This window comes from Lithobates pipiens, unplaced genomic scaffold (assembly GCF_037356315.1).
Source record: "Lithobates pipiens isolate NorthernLeopardFrog02 unplaced genomic scaffold, aLitPip1_a1.2 Scaffold_19, whole genome shotgun sequence".
NCBI classification, from domain to species: domain Eukaryota; kingdom Metazoa; phylum Chordata; class Amphibia; order Anura; family Ranidae; genus Lithobates; species Lithobates pipiens.
Window position 1 is genome coordinate 291,029,704 of NW_027507764.1, and position 16,808 is coordinate 291,046,511.

The following is a 16,808-nucleotide window of genomic DNA, read 5'->3' on the forward strand; positions in this document are numbered from 1 at the left end:
ATATTGTGCAAATGTAACCACTATTCTTGCAAAATTTACACCTACAGTATTCGATTACTGTTCATTCTGACATTTTGTTTTACTAAATATGTATGTCTTTAGTTCTAGTAAACATACTGTTTATTTGGTTTGATTTTGCTTTTTCATTCTAGTTTCAGAAGACACAAATACTTCCTGGACACGAAGATTGGGTGAGAGGTGTGGAGTTTGCCATAAATGGTAAGTTCCTCCTTCTGTGTACGGCACGGGTGTCCAAACTTTTTTCAAAGAGGGCCAGATTTGATGAAGTGAACATGCGTGAGGGCCGACCATTTTGCCTGACATTCTTTGAACCATTGAAAATTCGGTGTAAGTGTGTCCATTCGAGCACTAATACACGGCCCAACAAGAATCCTCTTGCCTTTGTCGCGCTCATTCCCAACACACAGATGAATGCTCTGCATTTTAGGGGGTACCGTTAATTCTTAATGGTACCCCACACATTGCAAAATGTAGGGTGCTTTTGGTGCAGTGCAATTAAAAAAAAAAAAAAAAAAAAAAAGCCTGGGAACTTCTTTCCCTGCATTTTTGTGAGTAGGGAAGTCCATTGAAATGAATGGGCGGCCCTACACACAGTACGCAGTTACACAGATGTTGCATTTACGGGCTTAAAACACGTGGTGAGGAGGCAACATAATGCCTCTTTACTGCCATTCAAATGCCTCTGAAGAGAGATCTGTGCATGGATTGCTTTTCAGAGGAGCCCTACAAAAGCATTTTTGATGGTATAAGAATGGGGGGGTCCGGATTAAAAGTAACATACATACATACACACGCACACACGCACACACATGCACATACAGACAAATGCACGCCGCGCACACATGCGCACACATGCGCACACATACATACAGACACGTGTACACAGATGTACAAACACATGTGCACACACACATACATACAGGCATACATACAGGCATACATACAGGCATACATACAGGCATACATACAGGCATACATACAGGCATACATACAGGCACATACAGGCATACATACAGACACATACAGGCATACATACAGACACATACAGGCATACATACAGGCATACATACAGACACATACAGACACATACAGACACATACAGACACATACAGACACATACAGACACATACAGACACATACAGACACATACAGACACATACAGACACACAGACATACAGACATACAGACATACATACATACATACAGACACATACAGACAGACAGACAGACAGACAGACAGACAGACAGACAGACAGACAGACAGACAGACAGACAGACAGACAGACAGACAGACAGACATACATACATACATACATACATACATACATACATACATACATACATACATACATACAGACACATAGACAGACAGACAGACATACATACATACATACATACATACAGACACATAGACAGACAGACAGACATAAATGCACACACACACAAAGTTAAGGTGCGTGTAATACGCTGATAAATATGGAAGTTAATCCTCAAATTCCTTTTGATGCTTTTTTCCTTTCCACTCAGACTGGAATAGTCAGAGTAACTTCCCACTGAGCTATTTTTTAAGTGTTTGTTTAGCCTCAAACAATAACTAATTTTTTAAGTGTTTTACAGTAGGTGGCAAGTTCATAGACATAGATATGTATAGCAGCACTTTAAGCATGATTTCTCTAACATATACTTCAAAGTACCTGTTGGTTCTGCCAACATTGTCAGAATTTTTTCTCTTTTGAGCAATGGGTGGGCAATACAATAACCCATACATCTCTGGAGAATGCACTTTCTGGTGTATGATTTTGTGTCCCTGCATTCCTTAGCTGCTTGTAGAACAGCTGCTCCTTGTCAGCACGCCTGCCTAAATTAAACATTGGGGTACTTGCTTTGAATAGAAAAATGGGAAGGCGGCGAGTAGATCGGCTGACAACACTGCTGGAAATTCAGCATTGGTGTCGTTGCATTATTGGCCCTCCACAGAAAACCATCAAACTGGTAGGATCAATAAGTTCAAACCCCTCAAAAACCAAGGACATTTCCACATTCAATTCCAGTGTATTAGAAATTTGAATATTACATTTATAAACCTGATAAAGTTTAACTTTTTTTTTTTTGTTTTCAAAAAAGTTTATTAAAGCGATAAATAGAAAACAGCGTCAGCAAAAATGAACAGATGACATATACAGCATCAGCAGTTGGATGACAAGATTGCAATGAAGTGGTAAACAGACCGTAGGGCTCTACAGACCAAACAAAAGATTATAAACATTAGTGTAGATCTTACATCCAACAAAAGACCACAAAAAAGAGAAAAGATAAAACATTCAATGTGCTGACCAGCATATCTAAAATGTATAAGAATAGATCATACAGAGAAAGAGAGGAGAAAAAGTTCAGAAAGGAAATAAAAAAAAGAGAAAAAATTGCAGATAGCCAAGAGAAAAAAAAACTCAAGGTGCGATCATTTTAGTAAACGGAATAGGAACCATGGGTTCCACTTTAGGTCATATATGTGAGTCGTGTCCTGCAGAGTATGGAAAATCTTCTCAGTCAGCATTACTTGATCAATGCGTGACAGAACTTGAGACAAAGGGATCGACGGGAACTTCCAGTGAAGTGCTATAGTCCATAGCATAGAGACACATATGGAGCGAACGAGCCTTACAAAGTGTTTTGGGGTGTCAGGCGGGGTCTGGAAGAGTAGACAGTGGTGATAAGTGAGGGACAGCGCCCGGCCAGCGAGCTTGTCCATCAGCCTTAACCACTTGAGGACCGCCGTATTGCCAGTGTACGTCAACACAATGGCACAGGCAGGCACAATCACGTAAATGTACGTGAATGCCTTCTAGCGGGTGGGGGGTCCGATCGGACCCCCTCCCGCTAGATACGGCGGTCCCTTTCGGTGCCGGAGCGATCGGCGATGAGGGGATGGCCGTTGGTTTCCGCCCATCCCCTCTCGATCGCTCCTGGCCAGTGACGAACTTCCTCCCCTGTGAAAATGTAAACACAGGAGGAGGAAGTGATGTCACACTCCTCGTGGCGGTCTTTTTGAACCGGACAGCGAGGAGTGAAGACCTTCAAGTAAGTGCACCAACAGTCCACTGACACATAGGTACACACAGGCACACATTTCACCCCAGTCACCCCCCGATCACCCCCCCCGATCGCCCCCCCCCCCCAGTCACAGTGTCACTAATGCAGTGTTCATTTATTTATTGATCACTACATTTAGTGTCAGTTGTGACTGTAAAAAGTGTCAGGGCAGCTAGTGTTAGGCCCCTTTAGGTCCAGGGTAGCCCCCTACCCCCCCCTAATAAAGGTTTAACCCCTTGATTGCCCTCCCAGTTAACCCTTTCACCCTCTTTTACCAGTGTCACTAAGCGATCGTTTTTCTGATCGCTGCAATAGTGTCACTGGTCCCGCTAGGAAGCTAGTTTTTTTTTTAGGTTCAACGCCAGGTTTTTATACCGTTAGGTACCCCGATATATAACCTAATAAAGGTTTTAACCCTTTGATTGCCCCTAGAGTTAACCCTTTCACCAGCGATCGCTGCATAAGTGTCACTGGTGACGCTGGTTAGCCAGTTATTTAGTTATTTAGGTTCCCCGTCAGCTTTTTATAAAGCTTCAGGTACCCCCATATAAATACCCAATAAAGGTTTTAACCCCTGATCACCCGGCGGGTGATATAAATTTGGTTTTAGGGTCAGAAAGGGTCTGCGTCGCCCCAGGCAGTGCTAGGTTAGTGCCAGCACCGCTAACACACACGCGCAAAGCATACACCTCCCTTAGTGGTATAGTATCCGAACAGATCAATATCTGATCTGATCAGATCTATACTAGCGTGCCCAGCAATTTAGGGTTCTAAAAAAACGCATTGTTAGCGGGATCAGCCCAGATACCTGCTAGCACCTGCGTTTTGCCCCTCTGCCCAGCCCAGCCCAGCCCAGCCCACCCAAGTGCAGTATCGATCGATCGCTGTCACTTACAAAACACAACACACATAACTGCAGCGTTCGCAGAGTCAGGCCTGATCCCTGCGATCGCTAACAGTCTTTTTTGGTAGCGTTTTATACAGTCGCTGACAGGCTAGGTGCTTTTTTACCTGTGAGTCTCACTACTGTACCCCTAAATTTAGAGCCCAAAATGGCAAAGCGAAGGTACACTAGTGAAGAGGCCTACACGTTTCTGAGCATGACAGATAGTGAAGAGGAAGACACTGATCTGTCAGATTCAGGCTCAGAATACGAACCTGTAGAGGACAGCGCCTCCATGTCAGATAGCTCTGACGACGAAGAAGAGGTCCCTGCTATTGTCAGGCGTACCCGACCCCGATTTTCTGATGTTGTTGAGGTGCAGGAACCGCAAGTCCCTCGTATGGAGTATAGAGCCAGTACTAGCGCCGCTCATCCTTTTGGTGAACTGGCAAGCACCAGCGGCCTAGTACACCCTGGACGTACATCCAGCACTGCAGTATCACGTGGTGACGTGGCGAGTCCCATAAGTGCAGTTCAAGCTGGCGAGGTGGCAAGCACAAGTAGTGTCCCGCTGCCACCAAGAAGAAGACAAAGACAGGCCCGTCGTACCCATAGTGCCCTTCCTGCAGAATTCGCCAATCCTGATTGGGTGCCCACCACTTCTGCAGAACCCGTACTTCCCCCATTCACTGCCCAACCCGGTATTCAGGTGGATACAGATGATTTTACGCCACTCAATTTTTATTCTCTGTATCTCACGGAAGATCTCTATAGATCTATTGTGGACCAAACCAATTTATATGCTGGTCAACGCATCGCTGCTAATCCCCAGTTGCCGTCTCTTGCCAGAGATTGGAAACCAGTTACGGTTTCCGAATTTAAGACTTTTTTGGGCCTTTCCCTCAACATGGGCACACACAAATTTATGCGGATGCGGGCTTATTGGTCCACGCATCCGGCTGACCACATGCCCGTGTTCTCTAACTCCATGTCCAGGAAACGATACGAGCAGATCTTGCGGTTCTTGCACTTCAGTGACAATGAACTTTGTCGTCCACGTGGAGACCCTGAATACGATCGGCTCTACAAAATTCGGCCCCTCATAAACCACTTCAACCAACGTTTTGCAGACTTGTTTACTCCCCAAAAAGTTGTCTGCGTTGATGAGTCCCTGGTTAAGTTTACTGGTCGCTTGTCATTCAAACAGTACATTCCCAACAAGCGTACCAGATACGGGATCAAGCTCTATAAGTGCTGTGACAGGGCCACAGGCTATGCATGGAGCTTTATGGTTTATGAGGGTAAAGATAGTTACGTAGAGCCGGAGAACTGCCCTGATTACATAGGAAGCGCTGGCAAGATAGTGTGGAAATTGGTGTCACCCTTATTCGGAAAGGGGTACCACTTGTACGTGGACAACTATTACACCAGCGTGCCACTGTTTAGTCATTTATTTGATAATCAGATTGGAGCATGTGGCACCGTGCGACCTAATCGCCGGGGCTTTCCCCAGCGGCTTGTAGATTCCCGTCTTAGGCTGGGGGAGAGAGCCTGCTATCGGTGTAATAATTTGCTCGCTATGAAGTGGAGGGATAATAAGAATGTTTTCGTTCTTACCTCCGTTCATGCAGACACGACGGTCCAAATTTCTACGGCGACTGGTATTGTGGAGAAACCCCTCTGTGTCCACGAATATAACAAAAATATGGGAGGGGTGGACCTCAATGACCAGATGTTGGCGCCGTATCTAACTTCCCGTAAGACCAGACGCTGGTACAAAAAAGTGTCTGCTTACTTATTTCAATTGGCTTTGCTGAATGCTTTTGTGCTATACAAAACTTCAGGCGGAACATTAACCTTTCTTTTCTTCCAAAGAGAGGTTGTCACAGAGCTTCTGTTTCCAGACGGTTCTGTACCTCACCATTCCCAACCAAATGCAGTAAGCCGGCTGCATGAGAGGCATTATTCTTATGTCCTCCCGAGTACCCCTACCCAACGAGCCCCCCAAAAAAGATGTCGTGTCTGTAGCAAGCGCGGATATAGGCGTGACACCCGTTCTTATTGTCCACGCTGTCCTGGCAATCCTGGTCTTTGTCAGGGTGAGTGTTTTGAACGCTACCACACACTAGTGAAGTATTAGTGTAGGGTACAGCATTTCACAGGCTAGGCACACTTACACAGGGTCTCCCAAGATGCCATCGCATTTTGAGAGACCCGAACGGTTACAGTTACAGTTTACAGTTCAAAAAAAAGTGTATAAAAAAAAAAAAAAAAAAGTAAAATAAAAAAACCAAAAAATATATAAAATATAAAAACCAAAAATAGTTGTCGTTTTATTGTTCTCTCTCTCTCTCTCTCTCTCTCTCTCTCTCTCTCTCTCTCTCTCTCTCTCTCTCTCTCTTCTCTCAAATTTTTTATACTTTACTGTTTACTGTGTTATTGTTAACCATTTTTCATGTTTTCAGGTACGCCATTCAGCTGCAGCGTGGATTTATTTATCTTGACAGCAACAGCGTTTGCTCCCACGATACATAAAGCCACGACTCCAGTGCTGTAGGAGGTGATTTCACCACCACAGTTAAAAAAGAGCATATATGCCGAAGCATGGGGGCATAAGGGGTGGAGGAGCGATTTTGCTCCTAATGCCGCGTACATACGGTCAAAATTCCGACGGAGGGCTTGCCCGTGGAAAAGTTTTGAACGTATGTACGCAGCATAACTTTTTTGCGGGAGGATGCCCCCATGCTTCGGCATATATATATTTTAGGCACAGGTTGTGTTAAAAAATGTTTTATTTTTTACTGTTTTTTTTGGCAATTGCTTTGCAGGTATGGTATGGTAAGGTTTTACTGGGATGTTACTTTGTTTTAACGTTAACCATAATTTGCTTAGCAGGTACGCCATTCAGCTGCAGCGCAGATTTATTTATCTTGACAGCAACAGCGTTTGCTCCCACGATACATAAAGCCGTGACTCCAGTGCTGTAGGCGGTGATTTCACCACCACAGTTAAAAAAGAGCATATATGCCGAAGCATGGGGGCATAAGGGGTGGAGGAGTGATTTTGCTCCTAATGCCGCGTACATACGGTCAAAATTCCGACAGGGGGCTTGCCCATGGAAAAGTTTGAACGTATGTACGCGGCATAACTTTTTTGCGGGAGGATGCCCCCATGCTTCGCCATATATAAATGGTGCATGTATGTCCATCATTAGAAGTGGGTGGATGAAGGGAGGTATCTAATGGTGGGCATACCCACCGATCAATCTCTTTTTTTTCGTTCAGACAACATGACTCTCAGTAAATAGCTTGGGGTGTCTACTTTCCAAAATGGGGTAATTTGGGGGGGTTTTGTGCTATTTTGGCATTTTATGGCCTTTGCACCCTTAGAAATCCTGAAGGTGGTGATTGGTTTTCGGGGTGCCGTACGCGACTAGACTCCCAAAAAGTCCCACACATGTGGTATCCCCATACTCGGGAGAAGTAGCTGAATATATTTTGGGGTGCAATTCCACATATAACCATGGCATGTGTGAGCAATATATCATTTAGTGACAACTTTTTGTACATTTTTTTTTTTTTTAGTCATTATTCAATCCCTTAGGACAAAAAAAATAAATATTCAATGGGCTCAACATACCCATCAGCAGTTTCCTTGGGGTGTCTACTTTCCAAAATGGGGTCATTTGGGGGGGTTTTGTGCCATCTTGGCATTTTATGGCCGTCAAAACTGTGATAGGTAGTGATAGGTAGTGAGGAGTAAAATAAAAAAATTATGCCCTTAGAAATCCTGAAGGCGGTGCTTGGATTTCGGGGTCCCGTACGCGGCTAGGCTCCCAAAAAGTCCCACACATGTGGTATCCCTGTACTCAGGAGAAGCAGCAGAATGTATTTTGGGGTGTCATTTCACATATGCCCATAGCATGTGTGAGCAATATATCATTTAGTGACAACTTTGTGCAAAAAAAAAAAAGTTTGTAATATTCCCGCAACTTGTGGCAAAATATAAAATATTCCATGGACTCAACATGCCTCTCAGTAAATAGCTTGGGGTGCCTACTTTCCAAAATGGGGTCATTTTGGGGGGTTTTGTGCTATTTTGGCTTTTTATGGCCTTCGAAACTGTGATAGGTAGTGAGGGGTGAAATCAAAAATTTGCACCCTTAGAAATCCTGAAGGTGGTGATTGGTTTTCGGGATGCCGTGCGCGACTAGACTCCCAAAAAGTCCCACACATGTGGTATCCCCGTACTCCGGAGAAGTAGCGGAATATATTTTGGGGTGCAATTCCACATATAACCATGGCATGTGTGAGCAATATATCATTTAGTGACAACTTTTTGTACTTTTTTTTTTTTTTGTCATTATTCAATCCCTTAGGACAAAAAAATAAATATTCAATGGGCTCAACATACCCATCAGCAGTTTCCTTGGGGTGTCTACTTTCCAAAATGGGGTCATTTGGGGGGGGTTTGTACTGCCCTGCCATTTTAGCACCTCAAGAAATGAGATAGGCAGTCATAAATTAAAAGCTGTGTAAATTCCAGAAAATGTACTCTAGTTTGTAGACGCTATAACTTTTGCGCAAACCAAAAAATATACGCTTATTGACATTTTTTTTACTAAAGACATGTGGCTGAATAAATTTTGCCCTCAATGTATGACTAAAATTTAGTTTATTCGATTTTTCTTATAACAAAAAGAAGAAAATATCATTTTTTTTCAAAATTTTCGCTCTTTTTCCATTTATATCGCAAAAAATAAAAATCGCAGAGGCAATCAAATACCATCAAAAGAAAGCTCTATTTGTGGGAAGAAAAGGACGCAAATTTCGTTTGGGTGCAATATTGCATGACCGCGCAATTACCAGTTAAAGCAGCGCAGTGCGAAATTGCAAAAACACCTCTGGTCCTTAAGGTATTTATTGGTCCGGAGCTGAAGTGGTTAAAACCTCTTACCAGACTGGGCGAATCAAACCACAGTCCCAAAAGATGTGAACAAAGGTGCCCAGGTGATTGCAACCTCTAAAACAGTTAGGGGATGTATGGGCATAGATCTGGTGCAAACGCACCGGGGTGTAGTACCATCTGGTGATTACTTTAATAGCCGTTTCCCTGATTGTTAAGGATCTAGTGCATTTACGCATATTGTTCCATCCCTCTTCCCAGTCTACCACACCGGTCTCCAGCGCCAACTCCTTCTCCCATTGTGATCTATACCGCAGCATGTCCTTCAAGAGCTTTGTAGATCAGGGAGATCAGGCCTTTTTGGCGTGGGAAGTTAAAACATAAATCCTCAAATATAGTGAGTTGGGTCTGGGACCGGAGTCTGTAATGGGAGAGAAAGAAGTGGCGGATTTGTAAGTATCTGAAACGTTCCCCGTCTGGGAGTTGGTGCTGGGTCTGTAATATCGAGAAGGGAACGAAGTCAGAACCCGTCACAAAGTCCCTCAACTGAGTAAGTTTACATTGAACCCACAATCCGAAAGATTCAGCATGGAGATAGGCTGGGGGGAACCTAGGATCACCCAGGAAAGAGGCTCCCATAGGGCTCTCCGAGATGAGGTTGTATTTGTGTTTGTAGCGGTGCCACAGTAGGAGACTGTCCGCAACTATAGTATTAAGCGTGTATAAAGTAGAGTGAGGTCGATGCGTCGACCACATAAGGCCAGGGAGATAAAAGGGTGTTATCGAATCACTCTCAAACCTCACCCAAGGGACTCTGGAGTTAGGGATCGACCACTGTGCTTGTTGCGTAAATCTGCAGGTAAGATAATACAACCAAATCTGAGGAACCCCCAGACCTCCACTTCTCATAGAGCTGTACAGGACCCCCCTAGCAAACCTGGGCGATCGATTATTCCAAATACATCTGTTGAAATGTGATTGAAGGTTGAGGAGAAAAGATTTGGAGAGCTTAACCAGTAGGGAGCGAAACAGATATAACAGCCTGGGGAGGATGACCATTTTGAGCGCTGTGATCCTTCCTATAAAGGGGATATGTAAAGAGAGCCAGCTTTTAATAGTATTTTTAAGTTTACTAATCAATGGGGGGTAATTGACCCCAAAGAGATCGCGGAAATTCCTGGGCAGTCCTACTCCCAAGTAGGGAATGTGGGAAGTGGCCCAAGTAAAGGAGTAGTTTTGTTTAATAAGGGCCAAATCATTGGGAGCAAAACCTATAGGGAGGGCCACAGATTTGGAGACATTAATGGAAAGACCAGAGACCTTCGCAAAGTGCGACAGTGTTAGAAAAAGGTTGGGGAGTGAGACATGAGGATTTGTTATAAACATCAGCACATCATCAGCATACATGCAAAATTTGTACATTTCGTCACCCATAAAGTTTAACTTTAAGGTAAGTGTTACATTGCCATTTTGGCATATTGTTTTATATTTGGAACTTAAAATAAAATAAAAAGGCTTTACTCAGGCCCCACTGCTAGGCTAGAGTGGATTCTCACAGGTTTTCAAACACCCAGCTTTCCTGGGAGGTAAGGTTAAGACACCTGTACCTCCCTGAAGGGTCGGAAGCCAAGGCTGAGTTAAAGCGGGAGTCCGCCGGGACTCCGCGTTTTTTTTTTTTTTTTTTTTAAAGTCAGCAGCTACAAATACTGCAGCTGCTGACTTTTAAAATGGTGACACTTACCTGTCCAGCGCGCCCGCGATGTCGGCACCCGAAGCCGATCTCTAGATCGACACTCGAGTGCTGCCGCCGCTATCTTGGGTATGGGAATCAGGAAATGGAGCCTTTCGGCTTCATTTCCCGGTTCCCTACTGCGCATGCGCGAGCCGCGCTGCGCAATGAGGACGGTCCCCGCTGCCTCTGGGATCTGTGTGTTTCCCAGCAGGCAGCGGGGCACTTGCGGAAAGGGGCGTAATGTACGCCCCTTTCCGCAGAGAGCTAGCCCGGAAGTGGGTGCAGTTACCTGGATTATCCAGGTAACTGCACCCCCCTCCCCCCTGAAAGGTGCCAATTGTGGCGCCGGAGGGGGGGAGGAATCCGATGAGCGGAAGGTCCATTTTAGGGTGGACCTCCGCTTTAAGTATTTTCCTTTTGTAAAGACTCTTTATTTAGATTTTAACGCCACTCCTGCCTAGAGCCCTTTTAGGAAATTCAGGCACTCAGGCGCTTCCTCCCACCCATTCGCTATAACGATTTGGTACAGTATGGTATACACCTGGCTTATCACATATGCCTGGACACGCTTACTACTTTTTGAGTACCTCACAGGGAAACACCCTCACTTGTAGCTATATTAGATAGCAGGCAATTTCTTTTTTTTTTTCTCTACTCACATCAGGCTCTGTATTCAGGACAATATGTAAAGCAAAATTACTCCAACAGGACACCGACCGCAAAAAATAAATGGATGGGGATTTTAACCCTTACCTACACTATTCAACCTTAAAAACTTTCTGCATTTTTAAAGAAAGTACACCTACCCTCTTTGCTCCTTTTAAGATAAAAACCTGACTTAGGCTCTACCTCTGTATTCCAACTACAGTCTGTCCAAGATACAATGAGATCATGAGACCCAGGAGACAGCTCAGTATAATATATAAAAGCAAAAAAAAATGCAAAAACCACAACGTAAATTACCACAATACCATATCTAAAAACATAATCTCTCTGATAATCTGCCTCTGATGAAGCTGACCTGACCAGCGAAATTGGTCAGGTTGCTATCTTTTCTCCCCCTCTATTCCAGCATGTTGGGGTGCCCCTTTAATAATTTTGTGGACCAGACCATGTATATTCTCTCTATATAGATGGGCTTTAGCACATAAAACCTTATGATATAGACTGGACTTTTCAGGGCTAACATGGATGGCTAAGTTTCCTCTTCCTTTATTTAGTGAACGTGGATGTGTAATCTTCATGTCATGGCTCATCAAGTTTGACTGACGCTTGCAAAAATCCCTTTTAAGAGTTGCTCACTGGGTAGAGGCATAAAGTGCTACTTTGCATCTGATATTTGTGATGAACTATGCTATGGTATACCCAGGCAAGTGTAATGCATGAGCCTTCCCTTGGAGTTTTCCAGCATTATCCACATGTATATAAATAGCCCTTATTTATAGAGATCCCAGTGAAGCTACAGTTTGGTATTTTATTTGTATCCTTGTGACAATCTAGGCATGTGCAGCTTATATTGGGATATCTGCAATAAGTGGTCTGTTCTCAGCTTTATGTTTATTTGAAACCTACCATACAACATACAATCCATATACAGTGAGGGAAAAAAGGTATTTGATCTCCTGCTGATTTTGTACATTTACCCGCTGACAAAGAAATGCTGTCTATAATTTTCATGGTAGGTTTATTTTAACAGTAAGAAAAAGAATAACAACAAACAAATCAAGAAAAATGTATGTCAAATAAGTTATAAATTGATTTGCATTTTAATGAGTGAAATAAGAATTTGACCCCTTGGCAAAACATGACTTAGTACTTGGTGGCAAAACCTATTTTGGCAATCAAAATAGGTGGCCAACTACAAGATGTATCTTGTAGTTGGCCACCGGGTTTGCACACACCTTAGGAGGGATTTTGTGCCACTCCTCTTTGCAGATCCTTTCCAAGTCATTAAGGTTATGAGGCTGACATTTGGTAACTCGAACCTTCAGCTCCCTGACCTTTAATGTGCTTCTTCTTGAGCCACTCCTTTGTTGCCTTGGCCATGTGTCATTGTCCTGCTGGAATACCCATCCACAACCCATTTTTAATGCCCTGGCTGGGGGAAGGAGGTTCTCGCCCAAGATTTGACAGCACATGACCCCGTTCATTGTCCCTTTGATTCAGTGAAGTTGTCCTGTCCCCTTAGCAGAAACGCACCCCCCAAAGCATAATGTTTCCACCTCCCATGTTTGACAGTGGGAGTGGTGTTCTTGGGGGTCCTAGGGAGCATTCCTCCCCCTCCAAACACGGCAAGTTGAGTTGATGCCAAAGAGCTTGATTTTGATCTCATCTAACCACAACACTTTCACTCAGTTCTCCTCTGAATCATTCAGATGTTCATTAGCAAGCTTCAGACAGGCATGTACATGTGCATTCTTGAGCAGGGGGACCTTGCGGGCACTGCAGGATTTCAGTCCTTCAGCGTTTATACCAATTGTTTTCTTGGTGACTATGGTCCCAGCTGCCTTGAGATCATTGACAAGATTCGCCCGTTTAGTTCTGGGCTCATTCCTCACAGTTCTCATCATTGAAACTCCACGAGGTGAGATCTTGCATGGAGCCCCAGACCGAGAGAGATTGAGAGTTATTTTGTGTTTCTTCCATTTGCTAATAATTGTGCCGACTGTCACCCTCTCACCAAACTGCTTGGTGATGGCCTTTCCATTCCAGCCTTGTGTAGGTCTACAATTTTGTTCCTGTCATCCTTGGACAGCTCTTTGGTCTTTAACATGGTGGAGAGATTGGAATCTGATTGCTTCTGTGGACAGGTGTCTTTTTATACAGATAACAAGCTGAGATTAGGAGCAATTCCTTTAAGAGAGTGCTCCTAATCTCAGCTCGTTGCCTGTATAGAAGACACCTGGGAGCCAGAATTCTTGCTGATTGATAGGCAATAAAATACTTATTTTGCTCATTAAAATGAAAATAAATTTACATTTTTTTTTTTAAATGTGTATTTTTTTTATTTATTTTTTTATGGATATTTTTGTTAAAATAAACCTACCAAAATGATAGACTGATCTTTTTTTTTTCAGTGCGCAAACGTACAAAATCAGCAGGGGATCAAATACTTTTTTTTTTTTACTATGCTAATGGCTGTGTGACTCTGGTTTGAGGATTTCATACTGCCTAATTTATATATAACAAACTGGTTCCTTTTTTGCTTATGGTGCTACTTTTTTGCTTGAGAGAATTATTTTTAGGGAGGCCTTTTCTTCCGTAACAGCTACGGTATTTTTTTTATAATTGCCCAGTTATGTTTTTAGATATGGTATTGTGGTCATTTACATTTTGTGTTTGTTTTTTGTTTTTTTGTATTTATTTTTTTAGTAGTTTTGATTAATGAATAATACAAGCTAAGCTATATCCTGGTCTCCTCCATATATAACAATTAAATTTTTGTATTCTTTTATTAACTTTTTTGTGAATAAGTGGAACACCTTGGATCTTGAGGCAGCGTTGTATTGTTTAATTGAATACTTTTTAAGGTAACCTAACCAATCCCACCCCTTGTCTCCAGGGATGCATACTTACTTACCTTGGTCTTATGGCCAAGGCCTTCAGAATTACTTACATTTTGCTCCAAGTTCCTCTGGGGCTCCTGTGCAGTAGAGCCCCATAAAAGTCTGAGGCCTCTCTCTCCCTGTGTCTCCTGACCAAAGATTGAAGTAAATGGGGCTGATAGACTTCTATGGGGCTTGTACTGTGCAGATGATGCCAGGAGACAGAGGATGTAAACAGTTCCTAGTGTCTGCAACTATCAGATCGAATATCCAAACAAAAGAACTTGCTGCTCCGGGTGAGACAGGAAGCCTAATGATATCACAGGTGCTCCACATACGATCAACCATGAAGAAATGGCGTGCATGGATCTTGGCGTGCAGCCAAGATCCATGAAAATTCTTGTTTAATAAAGAACATCCCAAGTGTTACAGACAGTAAAAATGGTAGACATGTTTCACACACTAACAGATGTACTTATTCATTTTGAATAAGCACACCTGCTAGTGTGTGAAACGCGTCTAACATTTGTATCTCTAGAGTGGGAAAGGTTAAGCCACTCTAAAGGGCAAACAGGTTAAGTGCACTTATCCTTTAACTGTTGATAAGTGTAACAGTTTGCATCCTTGGGCGATGCTTTACATTTGTTTCAAATTTCTCTTTATTTATATTATAAAACATACATTGAAAAAATTTTCCATTCAATTTTCACATCATTATAAAACATTCCCCATACACACCAAAAAAAAAAAAAAAAAAAAAAATTGTCAGTACTAATCCATTCGATCCCCCTCCCTTACATAAATTCCCACAATTTTCCTGAGGTACTCAATTCCTCCCATTTCTTCCAATAGTCCGACATCGGTTTTTCTACATATCCCTCTTGTCTAATCTGTTTCTCCATGAAACACACCTCGCTCATCTCATAGTTCCACTCTACTATTGTTGGGGCTACTTCCTTTTTCCATTTCTGTGCTATTACAGTTTTAGCTATTGTAGTTATTTGATAAAAAAAATCCATCTCTTTTCGTTTTAGTTTTTCAGATGTATGGGAGAATAGTATTGTCTTTATATCAAGATTTATTCTTATATCTGTCAGTTCCTGATATATTTTTATTATCTTACCCCAAAACATTTTTATCTTCCAGCAACTGTACCAAATATGTTCTAGAGTACCCTTCTCTTTCTTACATCTCCAACATAATTCAGAATTCCGTTTATTTATTTTATTCATAATCACTGAGCTTCTATACCATCTTAATAGAATTTTATAATTTTTTTCTTGATATTTAATAGCTAAGGGTGTTTTATATATTCCTTCAAATACCTCTCCCCACTCTTTCTCTGTCAACTCCTGCCCTATTTCTTCCTCCCATTTTTTTATTCCTGCTATTTTTTTAATATCCCCACCAGGAAGTAATAGGTTATATATCTTGGCTAATTTCTTATTTGCTTTATCCTTATTCATTGCTATTTGTTCAAATATGGTTGGTGGTCTATTAATCATTATCTTTATTGGGTCAATAAATGCCCTCAGCTGTAAGTACTGAAACCATTTGTTTTTATACTCTTGCCCCAATTCCTGAAACGTTGGAATATTTCCATCATTTAGGATTTGTATTATCCGGTCATGTTCTTCTATATTCCATTTCAAAAATGTATTATCTTTTATAGCTGGCCTAAATTCGGGATTACCAAATAAAGGGGTCATAGGGCCTATTGATGATGATAGTTGTTTTTTCTTTATCATATCATCATCCCAGATTTTTAAAGTTGTTTTTACAAAAATAGGCATTTCCTTCCTCTCTGGTCTTGACTTAGGTTTTATCCATGGCTGGTGTTTTATTTTAGCCCCTAATATATCTTCCTCCAATTTTATCCATTGCTTGTCTTTTTCATTATGCTGCCAGTCGATTATTCTCATTAAAGAGGCAGCTTGTGAATATTTAAAAAAGTCAGGCAATGCTAATCCACCATTATTTTTCGTTCTAATTAATACCTCCCTACCTACTCTAGGGGTCTTATGTGCCCATACAAAGCCTTCTACCATATCTTTCAGATCTTTCATAATTTTTTTTGATGGTATAATGGGTACCGTTTGAAAGATATACAGCATAATTGGCAAAATCTCCATCTTTACAATATTTATTCTCCCAAACCATGATTGGGTTATTTTATCATATTTGCCTAGAAGTTTCTTTACCTTCTGAACTGCCAGGTTGTAATTCATATCTTGCAAAAGTTTTAAATCTCTTGGAATATATACTCCCAAGTATTTTATCACATCTTGCTTCCATTTAAATGGAAAACTCTTTTGTACAATAGTTTGAACTTTCTCTTCTAATGTAATATTCATTAATTCAGATTTGTCATAATTTACTTTGAAATTACTAATTTCACCAAATCTCTCAAGTTCTTTTATTAAATTTGGTATAGTAATTATAGGGTTGGTTATATATAATAGAAGATCATCTGCATAAGCAGCCATCTTATATTCTTTGCCTTTGACCTTTATCCCCGTAATATCTTTGTTTATTCTTATAGCCTCCATGAGATGTTCCATCATCATAATATATAAAAGTGGTGATAAAGGACACCCTTGTCGGGTTCCATTTGATATATTTATATACTTTG

At 41.9% G+C, this 16,808-nt stretch overlaps 1 protein-coding gene across 1 annotated transcript in view; it reads left to right on the forward strand.

The window, feature by feature from the left end:
- Positions 1-16,808, forward strand: part of ELP2 (elongator acetyltransferase complex subunit 2) — a 373,658-nt gene that overhangs the window by 58,867 nt on the left and 297,983 nt on the right. The window contains exon 7 of the mRNA XM_077492004.1: positions 153-219. Coding sequence (XP_077348130.1) covers positions 153-219 — 67 coding nt within the window. The remainder of the gene's footprint in view (positions 1-152; positions 220-16,808) is intronic.